General features: G+C 36.5%; 1 protein-coding gene across 7 annotated transcripts in view; it reads left to right on the top strand.

The window, feature by feature from the left end:
* LOC123784069 (OX-2 membrane glycoprotein-like) overlaps positions 1-21807 on the top strand; it is a 36880-nt gene extending 15073 nt beyond the window's left edge. For 3 of the 7 annotated variants that reach the window (XM_087861621.1, XM_087861622.1, XM_087861623.1), the window contains 5 exons: positions 628-966; positions 1649-1948; positions 6939-7038; positions 8686-8769; positions 9092-10484. In XM_087861621.1, coding sequence (XP_087717747.1) covers positions 628-966; positions 1649-1948; positions 6939-7038; positions 8686-8769; positions 9092-9227 — 959 coding nt within the window. In that variant the 3' untranslated portion in view covers positions 9228-10484. Of the gene's footprint in view, positions 1-627; positions 967-1648; positions 1949-6938; positions 7039-8685; positions 8781-9091; positions 10485-21614 lie in introns of those variants that run through there. The other 4 variants (XM_045785209.2, XM_045785208.2, XM_045785207.2 and 1 more) reach the window with 4 other exon arrangements.
* Positions 21808-21922: the final 115 nt, after the last annotated feature.

The raw sequence follows: 21922 nt of genomic DNA, 5'->3' as shown, positions 1-21922 counted from the left end.
TGTGACCTTCACAAGTTTTCTTACTTTTTTCCTCCTCCTTCCCCACCTTAGATAAGACAAGAAAGCTGAAGGGAACCAGAGTAGGGTTGTTGTCCTTCTACCTATATAAGATAAGGATCTGGTAAAGTCTTTTCCCTGGAGAGTAGATTTTTCCTTCATAGAAAATGGCCTGGGCTTCTTTCAACATGGTTACTTTCCCCTTCCTTTGCCAAAGATATGAGGTGATTTTTTTGGCTCTTCACTATAGGAAACTAGAGGGGTTCATGCTGGTGAAACCTGTGGAATTTTAGGTCCTCCCTAAGCCTGGAGCCCTGACGAGTTCGTCACCCTCAAGCTCATTCATACTCAACCTCCAGAAATTCATCAAAATTATCATTACTTGTGTTGGTTAATTTATGTTTCAATATTTGTACTCAATAAATATTTATTGATTAGGTAGTATATGCCAGAGACACTTTTAGAAACTATTTATGAATGGTGAAGAAGATAAGAAAGTTCATTTTTTAGTGGGAAAGAGACACATATAAAAAGATAATTATAAAACAGAAAGGTAAGTGCTATGATAGGGTAAGTCCAAGGTAGTATGAAAGTACTTTTCTCTTAATTCATGCTGGGTTTTATTTTCAGATTTTCCACACAGAATAAAATATAAAAATAATAAAACAGCTATATTGGGAGAAAATGTGACCATCTTCTGCAATTTAACAACTCCAGCAGATGTTGTGCAAATTACCTGGCAGAAGATTCAAGGTTCTTTGCCACAAAATATTGGCACATATAGCAGTATATATGGAGAAAAGATTCTTCCACCATACAGAGATCGACTGCACTGTAAAGTCATCGAACCCAATTCGTCATTCATAACTATCCGTGAAGTAACATTTGAAGATGAAGCCTGCTACAAATGTCTATTTAATGTGTTCCCACATGGCAGCCATGGCGGACAAATCTGCCTTAATATTATAGGTATATCAATGTTTTATGTAGAGTCAAAATTTGGGGGAATGTGGTCTTTCAAGGTTAAGGTCCAGAGAAAGAATGTTAGAGAAGGAAAGATTGTAATAGAGGTCACCCATGCTTTTGTTATACGGAAGGAAAAAAATGGAAGCCAATGATAGTTACATGACTTTTCCATTTTCACACAGTGCTGGACCAGGCATAAGATTTAGGTCTTCTGACCTCTCATCTAACTTTTTACACTGCACGGATTTTAATCTGGTGGATAAAGTTCATGAATGGCATCAGAATTTTCACTGGGAAAGAGAGGAAAAGAAACAAGAGAGAGTGGAGAAAATGAAAGAGGAAAGAAGACTTAAAGAATAAGAATTAACAAAATGTTGAAGGACTAGTGATAATATCATAATGTCCCCTCATTATTTTGCTGGAAATTTAAAGTATTGAAGGTTTATATAAGGTAATTTTAAGGTTGAATGAAAATGGAGCTATTAAGCACTCTTAAACTGGAGGATTGTAGGTGTAAGAGATGGAATTGCGAGGTTTTGCAAAATATGAGGAGAGGTGTCTGAAAGGGACATGTTTCAACATTTTGTCATCATATAAGTATTTGGGGAAATCTATCTTTAACACCTTAGAAATCTGGTATGACATATTTTTTGTATTTAATTTTGTGTCTCCTTTTTTGTCTCAGCTGTATCTGAATTAAAAACTGAACTCCAGTCCAGTCTTGACTCCGAAGATGTTCTTAGATTTATTTACTCAGCTGTGGGAAAACCTGTTCCTCAAATATCTCTTTTCCCATCACAAGTCTTGACTAATCCACCAGAGGAATACCTTGCTCAGAACCCAAATGGCACGGTGACCATCACTAAAATGTACAACATCTCCTTGGAGACTGTGAGGTCGCTAGGTCTCCAATATCTGACTGTGCGCATGGATCATCCTCTAAGGAATGAAGAGAAGATTGTCCCTTTGTCAGTCAAACAAGAATGTAAGTAGAAGAAATAGTAAACAAGGGGAAATGTGTTAATAATTCATATCAGAAGTGTGCGTACTCATCTATTTTTAGAAATGTTAAGTCATTGTGATACATATGCGTGGTTAAAAGAATCAAGTAATGAAAACATTCTCTATCACCATTCTGCCTCCAAGGTTAACTGTTTTTTTTTAATGTTTTTTTATTATATTATGTTAGTCACCATACAGTACATCCCTGGTTTCTGATGTAAAGTTCGATGATTCATTAGTTGCGTATAACACCCAGTGCACCATGCAATACGTGCCCTCCTTACTACCCATCACCAGTCTATCCCATTCCCCCATCCCCCTCCCCTCTGAAGCCCTCAGTTTGTTTCTCAGAGTCCATAGTCTTTCATGTGTCATTCCCCCTTCTGATTACCCTCCCCTTCTTTATCCCTTTCTTCCCCTACTGATCTTCCTAGTTCTTATGTTCCATAGATGAGAGAAATCATATGATAATTGTCTTTCTCTGTTTGACTTATTTCACTTAGCATTATCTCCTCCAGTGCCATCCATGTTGCAGCAAATGTTGAGAACTCGTTCTTTCTGATAGCTGAGTAATATTCCATTGTCTATATGGACCACAGCTTCTTAATCCAGTCATCTGTTGAAGGGCATCTCGGTTCTGTCCACAATTTAGCTATTGTGGACAATGCTGCTATGAACATTGGGGTGCATATGGCCCTTCTCTTCACTACATCTGTATCTTTGGGGTAAATACCCAGTAGTGCAATGGCTGGGTCATAGGGTAGCTTAATTTTTAACTTTTTAAAGGAAGCTCCACACTGTTTTCCAGAGTGGCTGCACCAAAGGTTAACTGTTCTTAAGTGGCAAATTTTTAATTGATCTCCCTTAACTGCTTTCCACTGAATGTCTGCCACAGTCAGTGAAGACCTGGTTCATTTATATCTCCTTCAAACTTTCCTCCTTCAAACTTTCCTCCTCCCAATATAGTTCCTTTCCTCCCAGTGTAGTTCTCTTGCTGATTACCTCTGTGACCTTCAACAGTGTGGTAAAACTTACTCAGTGTCATCACCATACAAAGTCTCTCTTAGATGCCCACTTTTCCTTGCTTATCTTCCACCCAAGCTTGGCCAGTTGTACCCTCTGTTTCAAAGCCATAGTTAAACAAAGTATGAATCTCTTTAAAAATTTAAGTAATAATTTAAATATATTTATGTTTCTGTGTTTATATAATACAATTTCCTATAACATTTAAATAATTGTTTTTATATTTCACCTAATCTTTGACACTGGAGCATTTGTCTCTATATATTTAGTGTAAATACTGGTATATTTGGGTTTTCATCTACCATCTTACTATTTGTTTTCTATTATTTGACCTCTTTTAGGTCCCTTTCTCTCTCTTCCTGAATTTTCTAGGGTTATTTATTTTTGTTTCATTTACCTCCTCCATTAATTTGTTAACTATACATTCCTGTATAGTTTAAGTGGTTGACTTGGAGACTGCAACATACATCTCTTGACTTATTAAAGACTAGTATAATTTATTACTTTTACTACTTTTCAGATACTGCAATGAGTTTTTATGAATTCCCAGTCTCTGTGCTGTCATTTTGCACATTTCATTTCATTTATTCATTTATTTATTTAAATTTTTGTTTGTTTGTTTGAATATAGTTGACACACAATGTCATATAAGTTTCAGGTGTATGTTTTGTTCATTTTAATTCTTTATATATATTTAAATGCCAAAAATATATTATTGTTGTTTTCCTGTTATTCACAGTAATAGTCTTTTAGATTTATCCTTTCTGTTGTTTTTATTTCTTTGTCCAGCTCAAACTTTTATTTTTCTTCTGCCTAAAGAATTCTCTTTAGTTTTTTCCTTAGTGAAGATGTATAGATGGCCAATTCTTTTAATATTTTTGGTCATAAAATGTTTCAACTTTTGAAGTACATTTTTACAGGGTTTCTGATTCCAGTTTTAGTTTAACCACCTTTCTGCCCTCAGATCTTGTAGAGTATTCTTCCATTGTCTTTGATCATCTGTGGTTATTGCTGAGAAGTCAAATGTCAATCAGATAATAGTAATAGTAAATATTACTATTTCTTCTCTTTGATAATATTGTATCTTCTCTTTATCCTTATAGTTCTGAAACTTCCTAGTGCTATTTTTAGGGTATTTAATCTTATTTTTAATACTTCAATGTAATTGGCATTTGGTGAGCTCACTCAATTTGGAGACTCAAATCCTTCAACTCTGAATATTCTCTCATTTCTTTGAGAATTTCCCACCTGTTCACTTAACTTACTCTCTTTTATAAGCCTCAATGAAGTGGGCATTAAAACATTTCAATTGACTTTTATTTTCTTCTTTTAAAAAATATGTCTCTTTTTCTTTTCTTCGTAATATCAGGGAGATTTTAAAAAATTAACTTTAAACCCTTTCATTTAATTTTTCCTTCTTTTGACAATCAGGTTTATAATTTTGAATTACTTTTGTAACTTAAGATTAATTTTATAAATTAAAATTGATTTAATTTTTTTTTCATACCCAGTTTTTCCTGATTTATGAAAGTAATATGTTGTCAAATCTATCTGGGAATAATAATTTAGAAGTGTTGTAATTATCTTCTCTTTTCTTTAATTATCTCTTCCACTCTCCCCCTGACCCACTACCAACTTTATTTATTTATTTATTTATTTATTTATTTATTTATTTATTTATTTATAATTTTGAGTGAGTTCTATGCCTAATGTGGGGCTTGGACTCACAACCCTGAGATTAAGAGTCTACGAGTTCTACTGACTGAGCCAGCCAGATGCTCCCTGTCATTTTAATTCTATGTTTCTTTTACTCAGTCTTTCTCACTTTGATTACAAGCTTTATTCAAAGTCTAGTGAGCCCCGACTGGAGGATTATCGAATCTTTATTTGGTTAATTGTATCTTGTAAAGAACGACTTTTGTTTGTAGAAAGCAGGTGGCTGCTTTCTACAGTTAGCCAGCAGACTCCAAAAGCCAGAATGTAGAGGACATGTTCTCTGGGCCTCTGACCTCCTACCCTAGTTATTTCCAGTATTTTCATTAAATTACTTAACTGCCCCTTCTTCTCTCTCTCTTTTTTTTTTTGGCTGAGAGTTAAGCACACCTGGCTCTCCAGAAATATGATTTCAGATACTGAAATGGGTGCTTTCGACTGTTTTAAGTTTCATTCTGTGATTCTCCCCTCCTTCTTATGCCATCTGAGTTCTAATGCTCTCCAGGTTCTGCAGGGCTCTCTCTGCAGGTGTAAGCTGCTCTTTGCATTCATGAGCCTGCAGCTTCTCTCATTCTACACCTTCATACGCTGTTCCTCTATCCATTTTACATCTTTTGTAAATTTGTTGAAATCTCTTGCCAAAGAAGATCACTCTTCTGTTTGTTTTTCATTTAATCATTTTATTTTTGTTACTATAATTTTAATGGAGCCTTAGGAAGGAGTGGAGCTAAATATTTTTGTTATGTGTATTTCTTGAAACTGAGGTTAATCAGCTCCTTTTTTCCCCAGAAAATTTCCCCAAATCATGAGATTAGAATATGCCCATTGAATAGCATATGTACCTCCCATCAATCTATTAGCTGGATTATTATGTTAACTTCACTTCTCACTGAGCTACAAATGTCTATAAAGAAGTAACTCTTAAATTTAGAAGAGAATTCTTCCTTGCTTAGCTTTGCAACAAATATTAGGTATATAAATTCCTGATTCTACTGAAATCTTCTATAGAGCCTTTATTCCCATGCTTTATTATTGCTGACTTCAGGGCTCTGTTCACATTTTAGGCCCATTCAGCCTCCTTCTCCCATTCTGAATGAACTTTGTAGTATCTCATTGAAAAAGAACATAGTTCAAACTAAAAGCTGAGACAAAATGATGTCTGAACAGTCAAAAATAAATAGCACAAATTTTCTGGCCTGAATTTTCCTAATAGTATCAGGGAAGAAGTAATTGCTAGCAAGAATTTCTCTTCAATGGTAATGAAAAATTGAAAGCAGCAAATTAAAAAGAAGTAAGAGGTTACAATGAACAGAAAAGTGACCTCAGTCAGAAAGAGGGCCCCAAAATCTACCAGAAGCAGACCTAAGAATACAGAAATACACAATAATCCATGCCATTTAACGTAAGTGCATATTTCCTTGAGGTCCATCCATAAAGCATATAGGTTCATTTTTATATTATATCTAAGAACTAGCATTGATAATCCTGATGACCTTTGGTTAAATTTATGTTGCAATGAAAAACGTAAATTATATTCAGAAGTCTACATAAAAAGAAGTGGATTTGTAATACAATTTAGGAACACCATGGTCAAAATAGCTGCTATGAAGCATTGATACTTAAAATTTCATAATATGTTTTTTTCATAAGACTGCAGGCTCTAGAATCAGACAGAACTGAACTTGCGTCCCAATTTTGCCACTTGATCGCTATGTACCTTTGGGCAATTTTCTTAACATCTCAGAGCCTCTGTTTTCCCATTTGTACCTAATAATCGTACTCACTTGGTTGATGTAAATAATCCTTATGAGATGCTTATCACATTGCTTAACACATTAATCTTAAATACTAATTATTTTCATTATAAATTTATTTTCTGAGGTTTTTGCAGATTCTTTGAAAAGTCCATTTTAGTAATTGAGTACTATTTCATTGTGACTATATTTTTCTTAAACATTTTCTTTTGTTGACTACTATTTGGGTGGTTTTATCTTTTTTTCTTATACTTGAGTGTTGTAAAATGGTATTAAATATTGTCTGCCTTCAATTTGAATATACATTAGTGTATTCTTTTATAAAATTGAATATGGCAGATAATCTCATAGTATCACTTTGAATGTCAACAAAGCAATGGCTAATCAAAAGAGCATTGCCGATTTAAAGCGCCAAAGTGGCAGTGCGATGTGTGGAAATGAAGTCTAGTCACAAAGAACATGTTTGTGGTTGGTGTCTTTCAGGTACTTCTGGTTCTTCTTATATTTGGTTGCGTACAGTTGGTCCATTCGTAATTTTGCTATGTGTTTCATTGGTCATTGTCCTTCTTTGGAGAAAGAAAAAGTAAGTTGCATTACTACCTGTCTATGATAGGGAAGGGGGGTAAAATAGGGCTAGTTTTAAATATGAAAAAAAGGCCTTTGGCAAAATTTGTCAGGGAAAGAATAATGATGGAACACTCTTTTCCATTTCCTTAGTAATTCTTGCAGTCAGGAGTTTATCCTTGGTCAAATGATGCCCTTCTTGGGATTGTTTTAAAGGTAGGCTGTTAGTCATGTATGCTTATGGTAAATTGAGCTTAAGATTCTTCCTTTAGAGTAGATTCTGAAGGGGAGAGCATGCGAACTTCAGACGACTGGTGGGAGGGGATCCACTGAGTGGTGAACAAGGCTGAGAGTGGAAGCTTGAGATAAACGTACCTCACAAAGCCACAGTAAGATGAAAGTGGTCTTACTTTACAGGACTAATGTAATAAAATACCTATTTATTTATTCAACAAGTACTTCTTGAATGCCTATATTGCTATGCATTATTCTCAGTGAAGACAATAGAGACACAACTAAGACAAGTTTTAGAAGCGGATGTCTCAACAGGAAGAGGTGGTCAACGAGAAGTTACAAGGAAACAAGAGAACACTGGGTGGTGATATGCACTATTTAAAAAATAAAGCAGACCGATGTAATTGAAAGAGACTATGGGACTAGTTTATATTAAGTGGTCACTCTGAGGAGCTGACATTTAAATTGGGACCTGAGTAAGAAAAGAATTGTGAGTGACATTCTCAGAGAAGAGTATTCCAGACAGAAAAGGAAGAGTTATTGTAGGTTCCGAGGTGGGAATGAGCTTGGTGTGCTCCAAGACAAAATGAGGTCGGTGTGCAGAGAGCAATGAGTTAGAAATAAAGATGGGGTTTAGGGCAGCTAAGGCCCTCAGGCCTTGAAGGGTGTTTGGGATTTTTACTACTGGCAATACCAATCTATTGAAGTATTGAAAACAAGGGGGTACAAGGATCTGATTTACACTTTAAAAAGATCTTTCTCACTGGAATGTGGACAAAGTTTCTTAGATTTCAAGAATGACAAAAGGAGCATTTTAAAGAGGTGATTGCCGTAGTCAAGAGGGGAATCAACAGTGGTCTGGACTAGGGTGGGAGCACTGGGAATTGAGGAATTAGGGAGAGGTTTAGGATGACAAGATTTGCAGCTGGATAGATGTGGGTAAAGGGGAAAAGGAGGAAATTATCTTGATGATTCTAAACATTCTGGCATAGATCGAAGAAACCTTTTATAAATGGGGAAAAATTAGAGGAAGAACAAATTTTGAGGGAGGATCAAGTGCTCTATTTTGAACAGGTTAATTTTTAAATGCATGTTTGACATCCAGGAGAATATGTCAATTGTATATGAATCTGGAATTTACAGAGCCAATGAGACCAGAGGTACAAATTTGGGAGTGTAGTGGGTATGTTCTTCAACAGGACAAATCGTTAAGTTATGGCTCTCACTATTATAGGGTAGAAATAACCTTCAAGTTCTGTTAATGGAGTATTTTTATGCCGAATTAAGCATTGAAGATATTTTGATCAATCTCTAGAGAGATCTGAATCTCCCAATTTTTTATTCATAGAATACTTTTACGATTTATTGCCATTAGAGGGAGTGTTTGGGCTGTCTTCATCTTATGGATCTATCAATGTTCTCATACCTATAGGTCAGAGAATGCATTCGAAACTACGCCCCAGCTGAGACAGCCCGATGCGGAATCCTTAATGAGCCGCTCTCTTCCTGCACACAGGTAATTGGTAGGTGTGTGAACTTTGCTGTCATTGTGCATACTTCAAGTTTAAGACTTAGCCTTGCATATTAAATCATCCATTTGGTAGCAGCAATTACCATTTCAGAAATAAAAGGGAAACAAAGATTTGTTTATATAACCCAGTTTCATGAACTAGTGGGTTCAAGTGAAATTGTATTAATATTAATGACTGAATGTTTCTATTCGTTCCCTGATTCAGGACCCCTCCAACCAACACCAGTTGAACGACTGCTTTGATTTTTGTTTTTTTTTTTGTTTTTTTTTTGTTTTTTTTTAAAGATTTTATTTATTTATTTGACAGAGAGACAGCCAGCGAGAGAGGGAACACAGCAGGGGGGAGTGGGAGAGGAAGAAGCAGGCTCCCAGCGGAGGAGCCCGATGTGGGACTCGATCCCAGAACGACGGGAACACGCCCTGAGCCGAAGACAGACGCTTAACGACTGTGCCACCCAGGCGCCCCTGATTTTGTTTTTTGGGGTTTTTTCTGAGTATTAATAAGTATGAGCATATCTTCATGTACTTCTTAGCCATTCAGGCTTCCCTTTCTGTGAGGTTCTTATCTGTATCTTCATGTAATTTCTGGTTGGTTGTCTGTATTCGCAGAAATTCTTTATATTCTAGATTCTTTATGTACTAGAGAGTGATTACTTCTCCCTATTTGGCACCACTCTACTAAATTTCTCAGTTATATCATCAAAAGAACATAAATCTTTAATGCTTCAATGTTGTTAAATCCATCAACTTTTCACCTGACAGTTTGAGTTTGGGGACCTATTTAAGAAGTCATCATTCACGTAAGTTCACAAAATATAATCATATTTATTAGCTTCATATTTTTCTATTTCATATTTAGGTCTTTCAACCTTTGTACATAATGTAGGAATGACATATATTGTTAAATGTCATCATATAACAAGCCAGATTTCCTAACAGCTGTTATATACAATCCATCCTTTTCCTTATTGATGAGCTCTGTTTTTAGCTCTCTCAGGTAGAGTTTTGTTCCATTGTTTAATTTTTTGTTTCTTCATGATTATGTATAGTTTATGATCTTTTGTTATGATAAAATGTGGTAGGGAGAGATCCCTTTTTGTGTTCTTTAAAGAGGTATCTATTCAGGGATACACACACACACACACACACATTGTAAAATAAGTTTATTTCATTAAAAAAATATAGCTGGAATTTTGGTTAGTCTTACATTGAATTGATAGATTAATTTAATTTAGAGAGCATTGATATCTCTACAGTGTAATTTACTCCACCCATAAATATGCTATCCATTTATTCAAGTCTTTCTGAATGCCTTTTAGGAAAGTTTTAAAATTTTCTCTCTGTAGGTTTTGTGTAATTTTTGCTAAATTAATTCCTTGGTACTTTTACTTTGTTCACTACGATGAATGGCATCTTAATTTTTTTAATGAAATTTTCTAGCTGGTTATTAGTGATTTAGGAACAGTTCTGGATTTTTTAGGTAAATCTATATTTGGAAACCTTGCTAAACTCTTTATTAATTAAAAGTTTTTCTGCTTATCTAAAAGTTTTCCATGTAGATAATCATCTCTTGTGCACTCAATGACATTTTTGTTTCTTTCCTTCTAAGCCTTAGACCTCTTTTTTATATTAAATAACATCTTGCTTTTCTGAACTTAAAGACTGTGTTTTAAATTTCACTGAGTAGGGGCGCCTGGGTGGCGCAGTCGTTAAGCGTCTGCCTTCAGCTCAGGGCGTGATCCCGGCGTTCTGGGATCGAGCCCCACATCAGGCTCCTCCACTGGGAGCCTGCTCCTTCCTCTCCCACTCCCCCTGCTTGTGTTCCCTCTCTTGCTGGCTGTGTCTGTCAACTAAATAAAATAAAATCTTTAAAAATAATAATAATAAATAAATTTCACTGAGTATGATATACGTTGCAGTGTTTGGCTATTAAGCATATTATCAAGTTTAGGAAATGTTTTAATATTTCTATTTTCTGTCATTTTATCATATGTAAACTGTTGAACTTAAGAAGTAATTTTGTATCTGTTAATATAGTCATATGAATTTTCCACAGTAATCCATTAATATGATAAACTACGTTGTGAGATATCTAGTGTTAAACCATTCTGGGAATATTTTTTTGCTTATACTTATAAATAAAACAGGACAATAATTTTCTTTTTTTTTTTTAATTATCTTTCCCTGGCTTTGAAATACAATTTTCAAATTAAGGTTTTGAAATTGACAGTAGCCTCAGAAGAAGAACTTAATCTTTTAATAGTTCTCCATTTAGGAACATGTGTATTAGATGGCTGTTTCTATTCCTTCACAATTATCTGCGTCTGTGGGTTTTTTTTGTTGTTGTTTGTTTGTTTGTTTGTTTGGTCAGGGGAATTCTTTGATTTCAGCTTAGTTGCTTTCAAAGTGACTGGCTTATTAAATTATGAAAATTTATGCTGATTTTTATTATTCTTTTCCTAACTTTAAATTTTATTATAGTAAGAACGTTTAGCGTAGATCTACACTCCTAACAAAATTTTTTTTAAAAAATATTTTATTTATTTATTAGACAGAGATAGAGACAGCCAGCGAGAGAGGGAACACAAGCAGGGGGAGTGGGAGAGGAAGAAGCAGGCTCATAGTGGAGGAGCCTGACGTGGGGCTCGATCCTATAACGCCGGGATCACGCCCTGAGCCGAAGGCAGACGCTTAACCGCTGTGCCACCCAGGCGCCCCCCTAACAAAATTTTTAAGCATACACTATGGTCCTGTTGATTACAGGTACAACGCTGTACAGCACATCTCTGGAACTCACGCACATTCCTTAACTTATGCCTATTGGTTAGTAGCTCTCCATTCCTCCCTTTCCCCAGCCCCTGGCAACCACTGCTTCACTCTTCAATTCTATGAATTTGATTATTTTAGATACTTCAGAGAAGTGGAATCATGAAGCATTTGTCTTTCTGTGACTGGCTTATTTCAGTTAGCAGAATGTCCTTAAGCTTCACCTGTATTGTCACCTGTTGCAGAACTGCCTTCTTTTTGAGGCTGCGTAGTATTCTATTGCATGTAGACACCACATTTTCCTCATCCATTCATCTGCAGATCAACATTTAGGCTGTTTCCCCGTCTTGCTATTGTGCATAGTGCTGCAATGAACGTGAAAATACTAATATCTCTTTGAGGTCCTAATTTCAATACTTTTCCTTAAATATCCAGAACTGGGATTGCATCGTATGTAGTTCTATTTTTAATTTTTAAAGAAATCTCCCTACTGTTTTGCACAATGGCTCTACCATCTTGCATCCCCATCAACAGGGAGCAAGGGTTCCCATCCTCACCGACATGTGTTGTCTTTTGTTTCTTGTTTTATTTGTTTCGTTTTGTTTCTTTCTAGTTATTAGCAAGTTTTTTTTTTAATTGAAGTACAACTGACATACAATATTATGTATTAGTTTCAGGTGTACAACATGGTGATTTGACAATTCTATATGTTACATATGCTCACCACAATAAATGGAGCTACCCTCTGTTATCATAAAGTTATTAGCATATTTTTGATTATTCCCTATGCTGTACTTTTCATCCCTGTGGCTTAATTATTTTATAACTGGAAGTTTGTACCTCTTAATTCCCTTCACCTAAATGTGCCCATTACCCCACCCTCTTCCCCTCTGGTAACTATCAGTTTGTTCTCTGTATTTATGAATCTTTGTGTTTTTTGTTGGTTGGTTGGTTTTCTTTTTTAGATTTCACATGTAACTGAAATCATATGGTATTTGTCTTTTTCTGTCTGACTTATGTCACTTAGCACAGTACCCTCCAGATCCATCCATGCTGTGAATGGCAATATTTCATTCTTTTTTATTGTTTATGGCTGAGTAATATTGCATTATATATATATATATATGATAAAGAAGATGTGATTAATATCTCTATATATCTATATATGAACATATATATGAATATATATATATATAAATTAACAATGCTAATTCACAGACATGCTAAAATTAGTCCACGAATCTCCTTTATGGGTAACCCAGGTGCTTTTCAAACTGCTGCTCCTGTGCCGGGTCTCAGAGTGATGCAGTGTGCTGGCCCTTTAAGAGTCTTAATTTCTAGATCCCTCCGGCTCTCCCCAAATTAAGCCCCACCAATTTTCAAAGCTCCTGCAGTGAAGTCCTGCTGATTTTCAAAGCCAGATGTTAGTGTTGCAGGATTGCAGGGCAGGATGAATCTCCTGGACACAAAAGGGTAGAGTGAAGGTTTACTGAGTGAGAGTGAGAGCAGAAAGGAAAGGAAAAAGCTCTCTAGAGAGGAGTCCCAAATGGGTTGTCACTGAGGACTTTTAGTGGCAGTCTTTTATTGAAAACAGACTGGGAAGCTTGTGGCTTCGATGTCTTGTGCTGCCTTGGTTTGTTTCCTTATCTCTTGTTCTTCTTTGTCTCAGCCTCTCCACTTGGAGGAATAGTTTCCAAGGTTAGTCAGGAAAGTCAGGGGCCTCCTATCTCTCCTACCTATACCTTAACCCCTTCCCTACTCACAGGACGGGACCTGTGGGCAGAAAGAGCTATACTGGGACTGTGAGCAGTGACTGATCTTATACTTTTTTTTTTAATGTTTTATTATATTATGTTAGTCACCATACAGTACATCCCCGGTTTCCGATGTAAAGTTCGATGATTCATTAGTTGTGTATAACACCCAGTGCACCATGCAATACGTGCCCTCCTTACTACCCATCACCGGTCTATCCCATTCCCCCACCCCCCTCCCATCTGAGGCCCTCAGTTTGTTTCTCATAGTCCATAGTCTCTCATGTTTCATTCCCCTTCTGATTACCCCCCCTTTCTTTATCCCTTTCTTCCCCTACCGATCATCCTAGTTCTTATGTTCCATAGATGAGAGAAATCATATGATAGTTGTCTTTCTCTGCTTGACTTATTGCACTTAGCATTATCTCCTCCAGTGCCGTCCATGTTGTAGCAAATGTTGAGAACTCGTTCTTTCTGATAGCTGAGTAATATTCCATTGTATATATGGACCACATCTTCTTAATCCAGTCATCTGTTGAAGGGCATCTCGGTTTCTTCCACGATTTAGCTATTGTGGACAATGCTGCTATGAACATTGGGGTGCATATGGCCCTTCTCTTATACTTTCTAATTAGTGGGGGTTAGGGATAACTCAAGTCTCTAAAGAATCTGGAAGGAAGGCTTTCAGGACCTTGAGGGGCCAGCTGCTGCCAAGCTAAGGTTACTTTTATTTTTATTTACTTATTTACTTATTTTTAAAGATTTTATTTATTTATTTGACAGAGAGAGACAGCCAGCGAGAGAGGGAACACAAGCAGGGGGATTGGGAGAGGAAGAAGCAGGCTCCCAGCGGAGCAGGGAACCCAGTGCGGCTCGATCCCAGGACCCTAGGATCATGCCCTGAGCCGAAGGCAGATGCTTAACGACTGAGCCACCCAGGCGCCCCAATATAAGGTTAATTTTAAACATGATCTCACTGATAAGGCAGAATTTAAGAAACAAGGCAGAGGATCATAGGGGAGGAGGGGAAAAAATGAAACAAGACGAAACCAGACACGGAGACAAACCATGAGACTCTTAATCTTAGGAAACAAACTGAGGGTTGCTGGAAGGGAGGGGGTAGGGAGATGGGGTGTCTGGGTGATGGATATTGAAATCCATCCACTGGGAGAGTATGTGTTGTGGTGGGTGTTGTGTAAGACTGATGAATCACGGACCTATACCCCCGAAACAAATAGTACATTATACATTAATTAAAAAATAAAATAAAATAAAATAAAATAAAATAAAATAAAATAAAATAAAATAAAATAAAATAAAATAAAATAAACATTAAGTCACTAAGGCAGCCAGGAGTTCCTTGGGGAAGGTCGCGCTTTGCATGTTTCAGGTATCTGTCAGTGAGCTGCAAGCTGAAAGGGGATTTTAATTTAAGCTGCGTTTCTTTTGCCTTTGTTTCCCAGTTCATTATGAGGCTTCATCTTCCCTTCCCTGTATCAGAGCTCGGGGTGCCTGATGTGGGGATTGATCCCTTGCTCCTTGGGGAGGATCTCCGCCCCTGTGATACCCCTTCTGCGTGCAGGTCACCATGCTAGAAGTTTTTTTTTTTTTTTAAAGATTTTTATTTATTTATTTGACAGAGATAGAGACAGCCAGCGAGAGAGGGAACACAAGCAGGGGGAGTGGGAGAGGAAGAAGCAGGCTCATAGTGGAGGAGCCTGATGTGGGGCTCGATCCCAGAACGCCAGGATCACGCCCTGAGCCAAAGGCAGACGCTTAACCGCTGTGCCACCCAGGCGCCCCACCATGCTAGAAGTTTGGTTCCTGGCTGCATCTCTGCCTTTCCCACCCTTTTCAGTGTGATGTCTTTATCTGTGAAAAATCTGTTCCACCAGTCTCAAGTTGTTTTCAGAGTGAGTTGAATCACATGTAGTCATTGCCTCGGTGTGTCAGCAGGAGGGAATGAACTCCGAATCCTCCTATTCTGCAATCTTCCCCCACTCCCCTGTCCCATTTCCTTGATACAGCCGTCCCGGCGTGTGTCAGGTAATATCTCCTTGGGGTATTGATTTGCATCTCCCTGATAATTAATGATATTGAGCACTTCTTCACATACCTATTGACCGTTTATATCTTCCTTGGAGAAATATCTGTTCAAATCCTTAGCCTATTTTTTAGTTGGGTTATTAGTTTTTGGCTATTGAGTTGCAGGAGTTCTTTATATGCTTTGGAGATAAGCCTCTTTTTTTCCCCCCAACTGAGGCTTAATTCTGCCACTAACCAGCTTTTATTTTTTTTAATTTAAATTCAGTTAATTAACATTGAATGTATTATTTGTTTCAGGGGTACAGGTCTGTGATTCATCAGTCTTATAATACCCAGTGCTCATTACCTCATGTGTCCTCCCCAATATCTATTACCCAGTTACTCCCTCTCTCCACTCCCCTCACCTCCAACAACCCTCAGTTTGTTTCCTGAGATTGAGTCTCTTATGGTTTGTCTCCCTCTCTGGTTTCATCTTGTTTCATTTTTCCTCTCTTCCCCTATGATCCTCTGCCTTGTTTCTTAAATTCCACAAATTAGTGAGATCATATGATAATTGTCTTTTTTGGATTGACTTATTTTGCTTAGCATAATACTCTCTAGTTCCACCCACGTCATTGCAAATGGCAAGATTTCATTTTTGATGGCTGCATAATATTCCATTGTATACGCACACCACATCTTCTTTATCCATTCATCTACTGATGGACATCTGGGCTCTTTCCATAATTTGGCTATTGTGGACATTGCTCTTATAAACATTGGGGTGCAGGTGCCCCTTCAGATCACTACATTTGTATCCTTGTTGTAAATACCCAGTAGTGCAATTGCTGGGTCGTAGGGCAGCTCTATTTTCAACTTTTTGAGGAAGCTCCATGCTGTTTTCCAGAGTGGCTGCACCAGCTTGCATTCTCACCAACAGTGTAGGAGGGTTCCCCTTGGAGATTAACCTCTTATGAGTGAGATGGTTTGAAACTTTTTTCCAGAGGTCAAGTTATCTTTTATCACTAGCACTGGTTAATTTAAAAACATACCTGAAAAGATGGCCTAAATAAAATGAAAACTAGTTTTAGAAACTCATTAGGCCAGATGATGTGACTGTGAGTGAGAGAAGTAAGATGCAGAGGCTCAGGCCAATGAACCAGGTACAAGGGACTGGAGGACCACGAACACTTTGGGCTTGAGTCAGACCTTTAAGAGAATGACCCTGAAAGCCACCAAAAGTTGTTGCCTGGAGCTACTTGCCCGTGTGTATCTGAGTAATTGTTTCCTGTTCCATAGCTCAAATACCTGCAAATAGGGTACAGTCTTAGATGCATTAATAACAGTGAGAAACCAATATTTGCGTGCTTGTGATGAATTTTATGTCTCCTAAGGACTCCTGAAAGTGCTTCCGCCCATCTAGACTACCCTTTCAGTCTGTTGTTCCCTTTGCCATGCAGTAGCTTTTTACCTTCACATAGTCCCATCTGTCTATTTCTGTTTTTTGTTGTCTGTAATTTTGTTGTCATAGCCATGAAATCATTGCCAAGACCAACCTCATGAAACCTTTACGCTATGTGTTCTAGGTTTTATAGTTTCAGGTTTTACATAGAAGTCTTTAATCTATTTTGAGTTGATTTTTCTGATGTTGTAAAGGAAGGGTCCAGTTTTGTGCTCTTGAATGTGGATTTTTAATTTTCCCAACATCATTTATTCAAGAGATGAGCCTATCTCCATTGTGTGTTCTTGACACCCTTGTAAAAATTGGTTGACCACAGATGCGTGGATTTATTCCTGAGTTCTCCAATCTATTCCCTGGGGCCATATGTCTGTCATTATACCAGTTCTGCACTGTTTTGATTACTGTAGCTTTGTACTATAGTCTGAAATCAGAAAGTATGATGCCTCCAGCTTCATTCTTCTTTCTCAAGATTGATTTAGCTATTCATGGTTTTTTGTGTCCCATGTGAATTATAGAATTGGGTGTTGGTCTTAACTTCTGTCAAAAAATGCTATGGGAATTTTGATAGGGATTGCATAAAAAAAACCCAACTCTATTCCTTAAGGAGCTAGAAAAAGAAAAAAAAAACTGATCTTAAAGTTAGTAGAAGGAGGTAACAAAGATTTGATCAGAAATACATGAATTAAGGGGCGCCTGGTTAGCGCAGTCGTTAGGCATCAGCCTTCGGCTCAGGGCGTGATCCCGGCATTCTGGGATCGAGTTCCACATCGGGCTCCAGTCCCACATCGGGCTCCTCCGCTGGGAGCCTGCTTCTTCCTCTCCCACTCCCCCTGCTTGTGTTCCCTCTCTCGCTGGCTGTCTCTATCTCTGTCAAATAAATAAATAAATAATCTTAAAAAAAATACATGAATTAGGAAAAAAGAAACATAATAGAAAAAATTAACAAAACGGAGAGTTGGTTTTTTGAAAAGATAAACAAAAGTGATAAACCATCAGCTAAACTAAGAAAAAAAAAAGTGAAGACTCAAATAAATAAAATCAGAAATGAAAGAAGAGACTGATGCCATATAAATTTTACAAGAAGGGTCATAAGACACTATTATGAAAAAGTAGATACTAACAACCTGGGTAACCTAGAAGAAATGGATAAATTCCTGGAAACATCTAACCTCCCATGATTAAGTCATAAAGTAGAAAGTCTGAATAGTCCTATAACTAGCATGGAGAGTAAATCAGAAATCAAAAACTTTCAACAGAGAAAAGGCCAGGACTATATGGCTTCACTAGTAAATTCTACCAAACATTTAAATGAGAATTAATGCCAATGCTTCTCAAACTCCTTCAAAAAAATCAAAGGGAAGGGAACACTTCCAAACTCACTTTTTGAAGCCTGCACTACCTCAACATCACAGCCAAAGACGCCATAAGAAAAACAGCTTCCCCCCAATACTCCGACAAAAATAGATGCAAAAATCTTCAACAAAATACTAGCAAACTGAATCCAACAGCATATTAAAAGGCTCATACAGGACGACCAAGTAAGATTTATCCCTGGGATGCAAGGATACTTCAGCATCTGAAAATTAATTAATGTGATACACCATATTAACACAATAAAGAATGAAAAAATCACATGATCGTCTCAATACATGCAGAAAAAGCATTTGAAAAAATTCTAAGCACTTTCATGATAAAAACTTTGAATAAACGAGGTACAGAAAGAAGGAAGGTATCTCAACATAATAAATGTCATATATGAAAAACCCATAGTTAACAACCCACTCAACGGTAAAACGGTGTAAACTTGACCTCAATGATCAGGAAGAAAGCATAAATCCTCACTCTTGCCACTTGTGTTGAACATAATACTGGAAGTCCTAGCCAGAGTAATGAGTGGAGGGAAAAAAAAAAAAGGCATAGAAATCAGTAAAGAAGACATAAACTGTCCCTGTTTGCAGATGCCATGATGTTATATGTAGAAAATCCCAAAGACTCCACAAAAAACTTTTAGGACAAACAAGCAAATTCAGTAAAGTTACGGAATACAAAATCAACATACAAAAATCAGTTGTGTTTCTACACACTAATAATGAACTGTCTGAAAAGGAAATTAGGAAAAACAATTCCATTTACAATAATACCAAAAGGAATAAAATACTTAGGAATAAACCTAACAGGAGGTGAAAGACTTGCATACTGATATAAAACATAAATGAGGGGCACCTGGCTGGCCCCAGTCGGTAGAGCATGTGACTCTTGACGTTGGGGTCATGAGTTTGAGCTCAAGCTGGGTGTAGAGATTACTAAAAATAAATAAACTTAAAAAAATTAATGAAGGAAATTTTAAACGGCACAGCAAACGGAACAATATCCCATAGTCATGTATTGGAAGACTTAATATTGTTTACGTGTCAGTCTTTACATTTTTATGACCAACTTGTCATTTTCAGAATTATATACATTTTGTGTTTTCAAATTGATATGAATGTTCATAATATTGTCTTATTTTTTTCTATTTGTTATGTCAGTTCTTCTCATATTTCATTCCATATAGTTTCTTTGTTTCTAATTTTCTTAGTACTTTTTTAGAGGGGGGGAGGGCCAAAGGGAGAGGGAGAGAGAAAATCTTAAGCAGTCTCCACGACCAGCACAGAGCCCCCAGCAGCGCTTGATCTCACAATTCTGAGATCATGACCTGAGCCGAAATCAAGAGGCAGACACTTAACCGACCGAGCCATCCAGGCACCCCAATTTTCTTAGTAATTTTTGCCATAAGTTTGTTCAATTAATTTCTAGAAAAAACTTTTTCTAGTCATTCAATTTTGTTCCTTTTTATTGATTTTTGCCTATAGTTTTATCTATGCTTTTTTACTTCATTGAGTTCACTGCTTCTTTTGCTCAACATTGGTATGTGGTAAGTATAGTTAAGATGATAAATTAGCTCTAACTGGTTCTTTAGATTTGTCCAAGAATTTTAAACGTCATTTTCCCCTTGTTTGCAAAATGTTAAATTATGTAAGCACATTTTTTCTTTTTCAAAGAATTTTTAAAGTAATGTTTATGCTTCATAATTTTTAAAGTAAGGTTTATGCTTCATAAAGGGATTTTTTCCCCTGCCTTGTTCACTCTTCTGTGTCCTAGGTTTCTATTTTTTGTGTTTTTAACCTATTTGTATATGTTGTAGTCACTGATATAATAGGACATCTTTTCCATTTTTAACTTTTATATCATTTTAGTTATATTCTTTTTTCTCCCGTGCTGTTATGAAGTTAAATAGTTTTTTGTTACTTTGAATTATATTTTATGTTTATTCTTCCAATGTTCTCTCCTAATTTACTAAAGACAATACTTCTCTTTATTTTGTAATGTCAATTTCTTAAACATATATATCTTGCCATAATTCTCACCTACCTCTCATAATCTCATTTCCTCTTTCCATGTAGGTTTAAATTATTCGATTATTTTATTATAGAGATACGATTTGGGGGATCTTGCTTTTTTGGGACAATTATACATTTTGATGAATTATTTATTCTTTCTATATATCTTTCTATGTTGCATCCTCCTGGATTAATGTTCCTTTTTCTTCGAATACTTTTTTTGAAAGTGTTTTCATGGAGAGTTTGGATGGAATAAATTTTATAAGAATTATATGCTTTACAGAAATCTTTTTTTAATCCTATAATTGTACAATATTTTGTTCATAAAATCTGGAACAGAGTCTTTGAGTAGATTTAAAAAATTTAGGTCCAGCAAAATATCTGACACTTGGGGGGAAAAAGAAGAATAGAGAAGGATTAGAAATAAAACAAAAGGAAAAGATATATCTGGCAAAAAATAAAAAATAATCTAACAAAATGGTATATGTATGTCCACAAAAAGCCACGTATAAGAATGTTTATAGCACCACTATTAAAAATAACCCTAAACTGGAAAACAAATGTCCACTAACAGTAGCATAGAGAAAGAAGTGTGGTGTACAGTATTTACAGAACGGATGGTCTACCGCAGAGAGAATGAATGAATCACAACTATATGCAATAGCAAGGAAAAGTACTTCAAACCTACTGCTGAGTGAAAGAACCCAGATACAAATGAGGACATAGTCTCTGATGCCATTTATATGAAGCGTAGCAAGAGGCAAGCCTAGTCTAGCAGGTTAAAAGTAGGACAGTGGGGGGTGGTGGTGACAGGCTCTGGAGAGCTGGGAATGTGCAGTTTTTAATGTGCTTCCGGCCGTGTAAGTAGGTTTACTCTATGACACTTCAAGTTGTATACTTGCGATGTTTGCACACTCCTCTACAAATGGTACATTTGATGAAAAAAATTAAAAAAATATATACTTGTATAGCAATGTTCATAAAAGACGATGTGGAATTCAAAGTTATTTTTCTTCAGTATGAAAATTAACTCATTGTCTTCTGGCACCTGGCACTGCCTTGTGACATTTAATGTCCCTTTGATCCTCTTTCCTTTGTGTGTCTCTCTTCATTTTTGAAGTTCTTTTTAAACTTGTCTCCTTAATTTTCTTTATTTGATCTTCTTAATGTCACTATACTATGTCTAAAAGTGGATTTTCTTTTATGTATCCTGTTTGGCAGCCCATGAGTCATTTAATCCTTTGATTATGTGTTGTCATGTTTCTGTTTGTCTGGAAAGGTGCAGTCATTCTATTATATTTTACAGCCCTAGATTTACAGGCCCATGGATCCTTAACTAAAAGCTCTTTCCAGCACCTTGTCAGAGGGTGGTGGTAGGAGAATAGGAAGATTTCAGGAGATGAGTAATTCATAGATCTGTTTCCCTCTCTCTCTGTCTCTAAGAGCGAAGAACTCTGGAACTTGTTAAAATAAACGAATCCTCCTCATCAGTGCAAGTGGAAGGAAAGTCCTCCGGATAAGAAGACAAACAAACAAACAAACCAGGCACTCTGAAAGAAGAGATCATTACAGAATTGATTGCCTGAATACAAAATTTGATTCCAGATAAAAATAAATGTGCATTTGTTTTTTTAAAGGTGTCTCTTGGTTAAATTCAGCCTCAAAACATTTTTTATTTTCATAGGTGACATCTGGAGAAACTGAATAACATTTCTCAAAAATCTTCATTTCTGACATGCCTGTGTGGAATT

The sequence above is a fragment of the Ursus americanus genome, chromosome 4, assembly GCF_024610735.1.
Source record: "Ursus americanus isolate L20-20 chromosome 4, mUrsAme1.1.p, whole genome shotgun sequence".
Classification (NCBI taxonomy): Eukaryota; Metazoa; Chordata; class Mammalia; order Carnivora; family Ursidae; genus Ursus; species Ursus americanus.
Note: the sequence above shows the minus strand (reverse complement) of the source record. Positions and strands in the feature narration are given on the sequence as shown.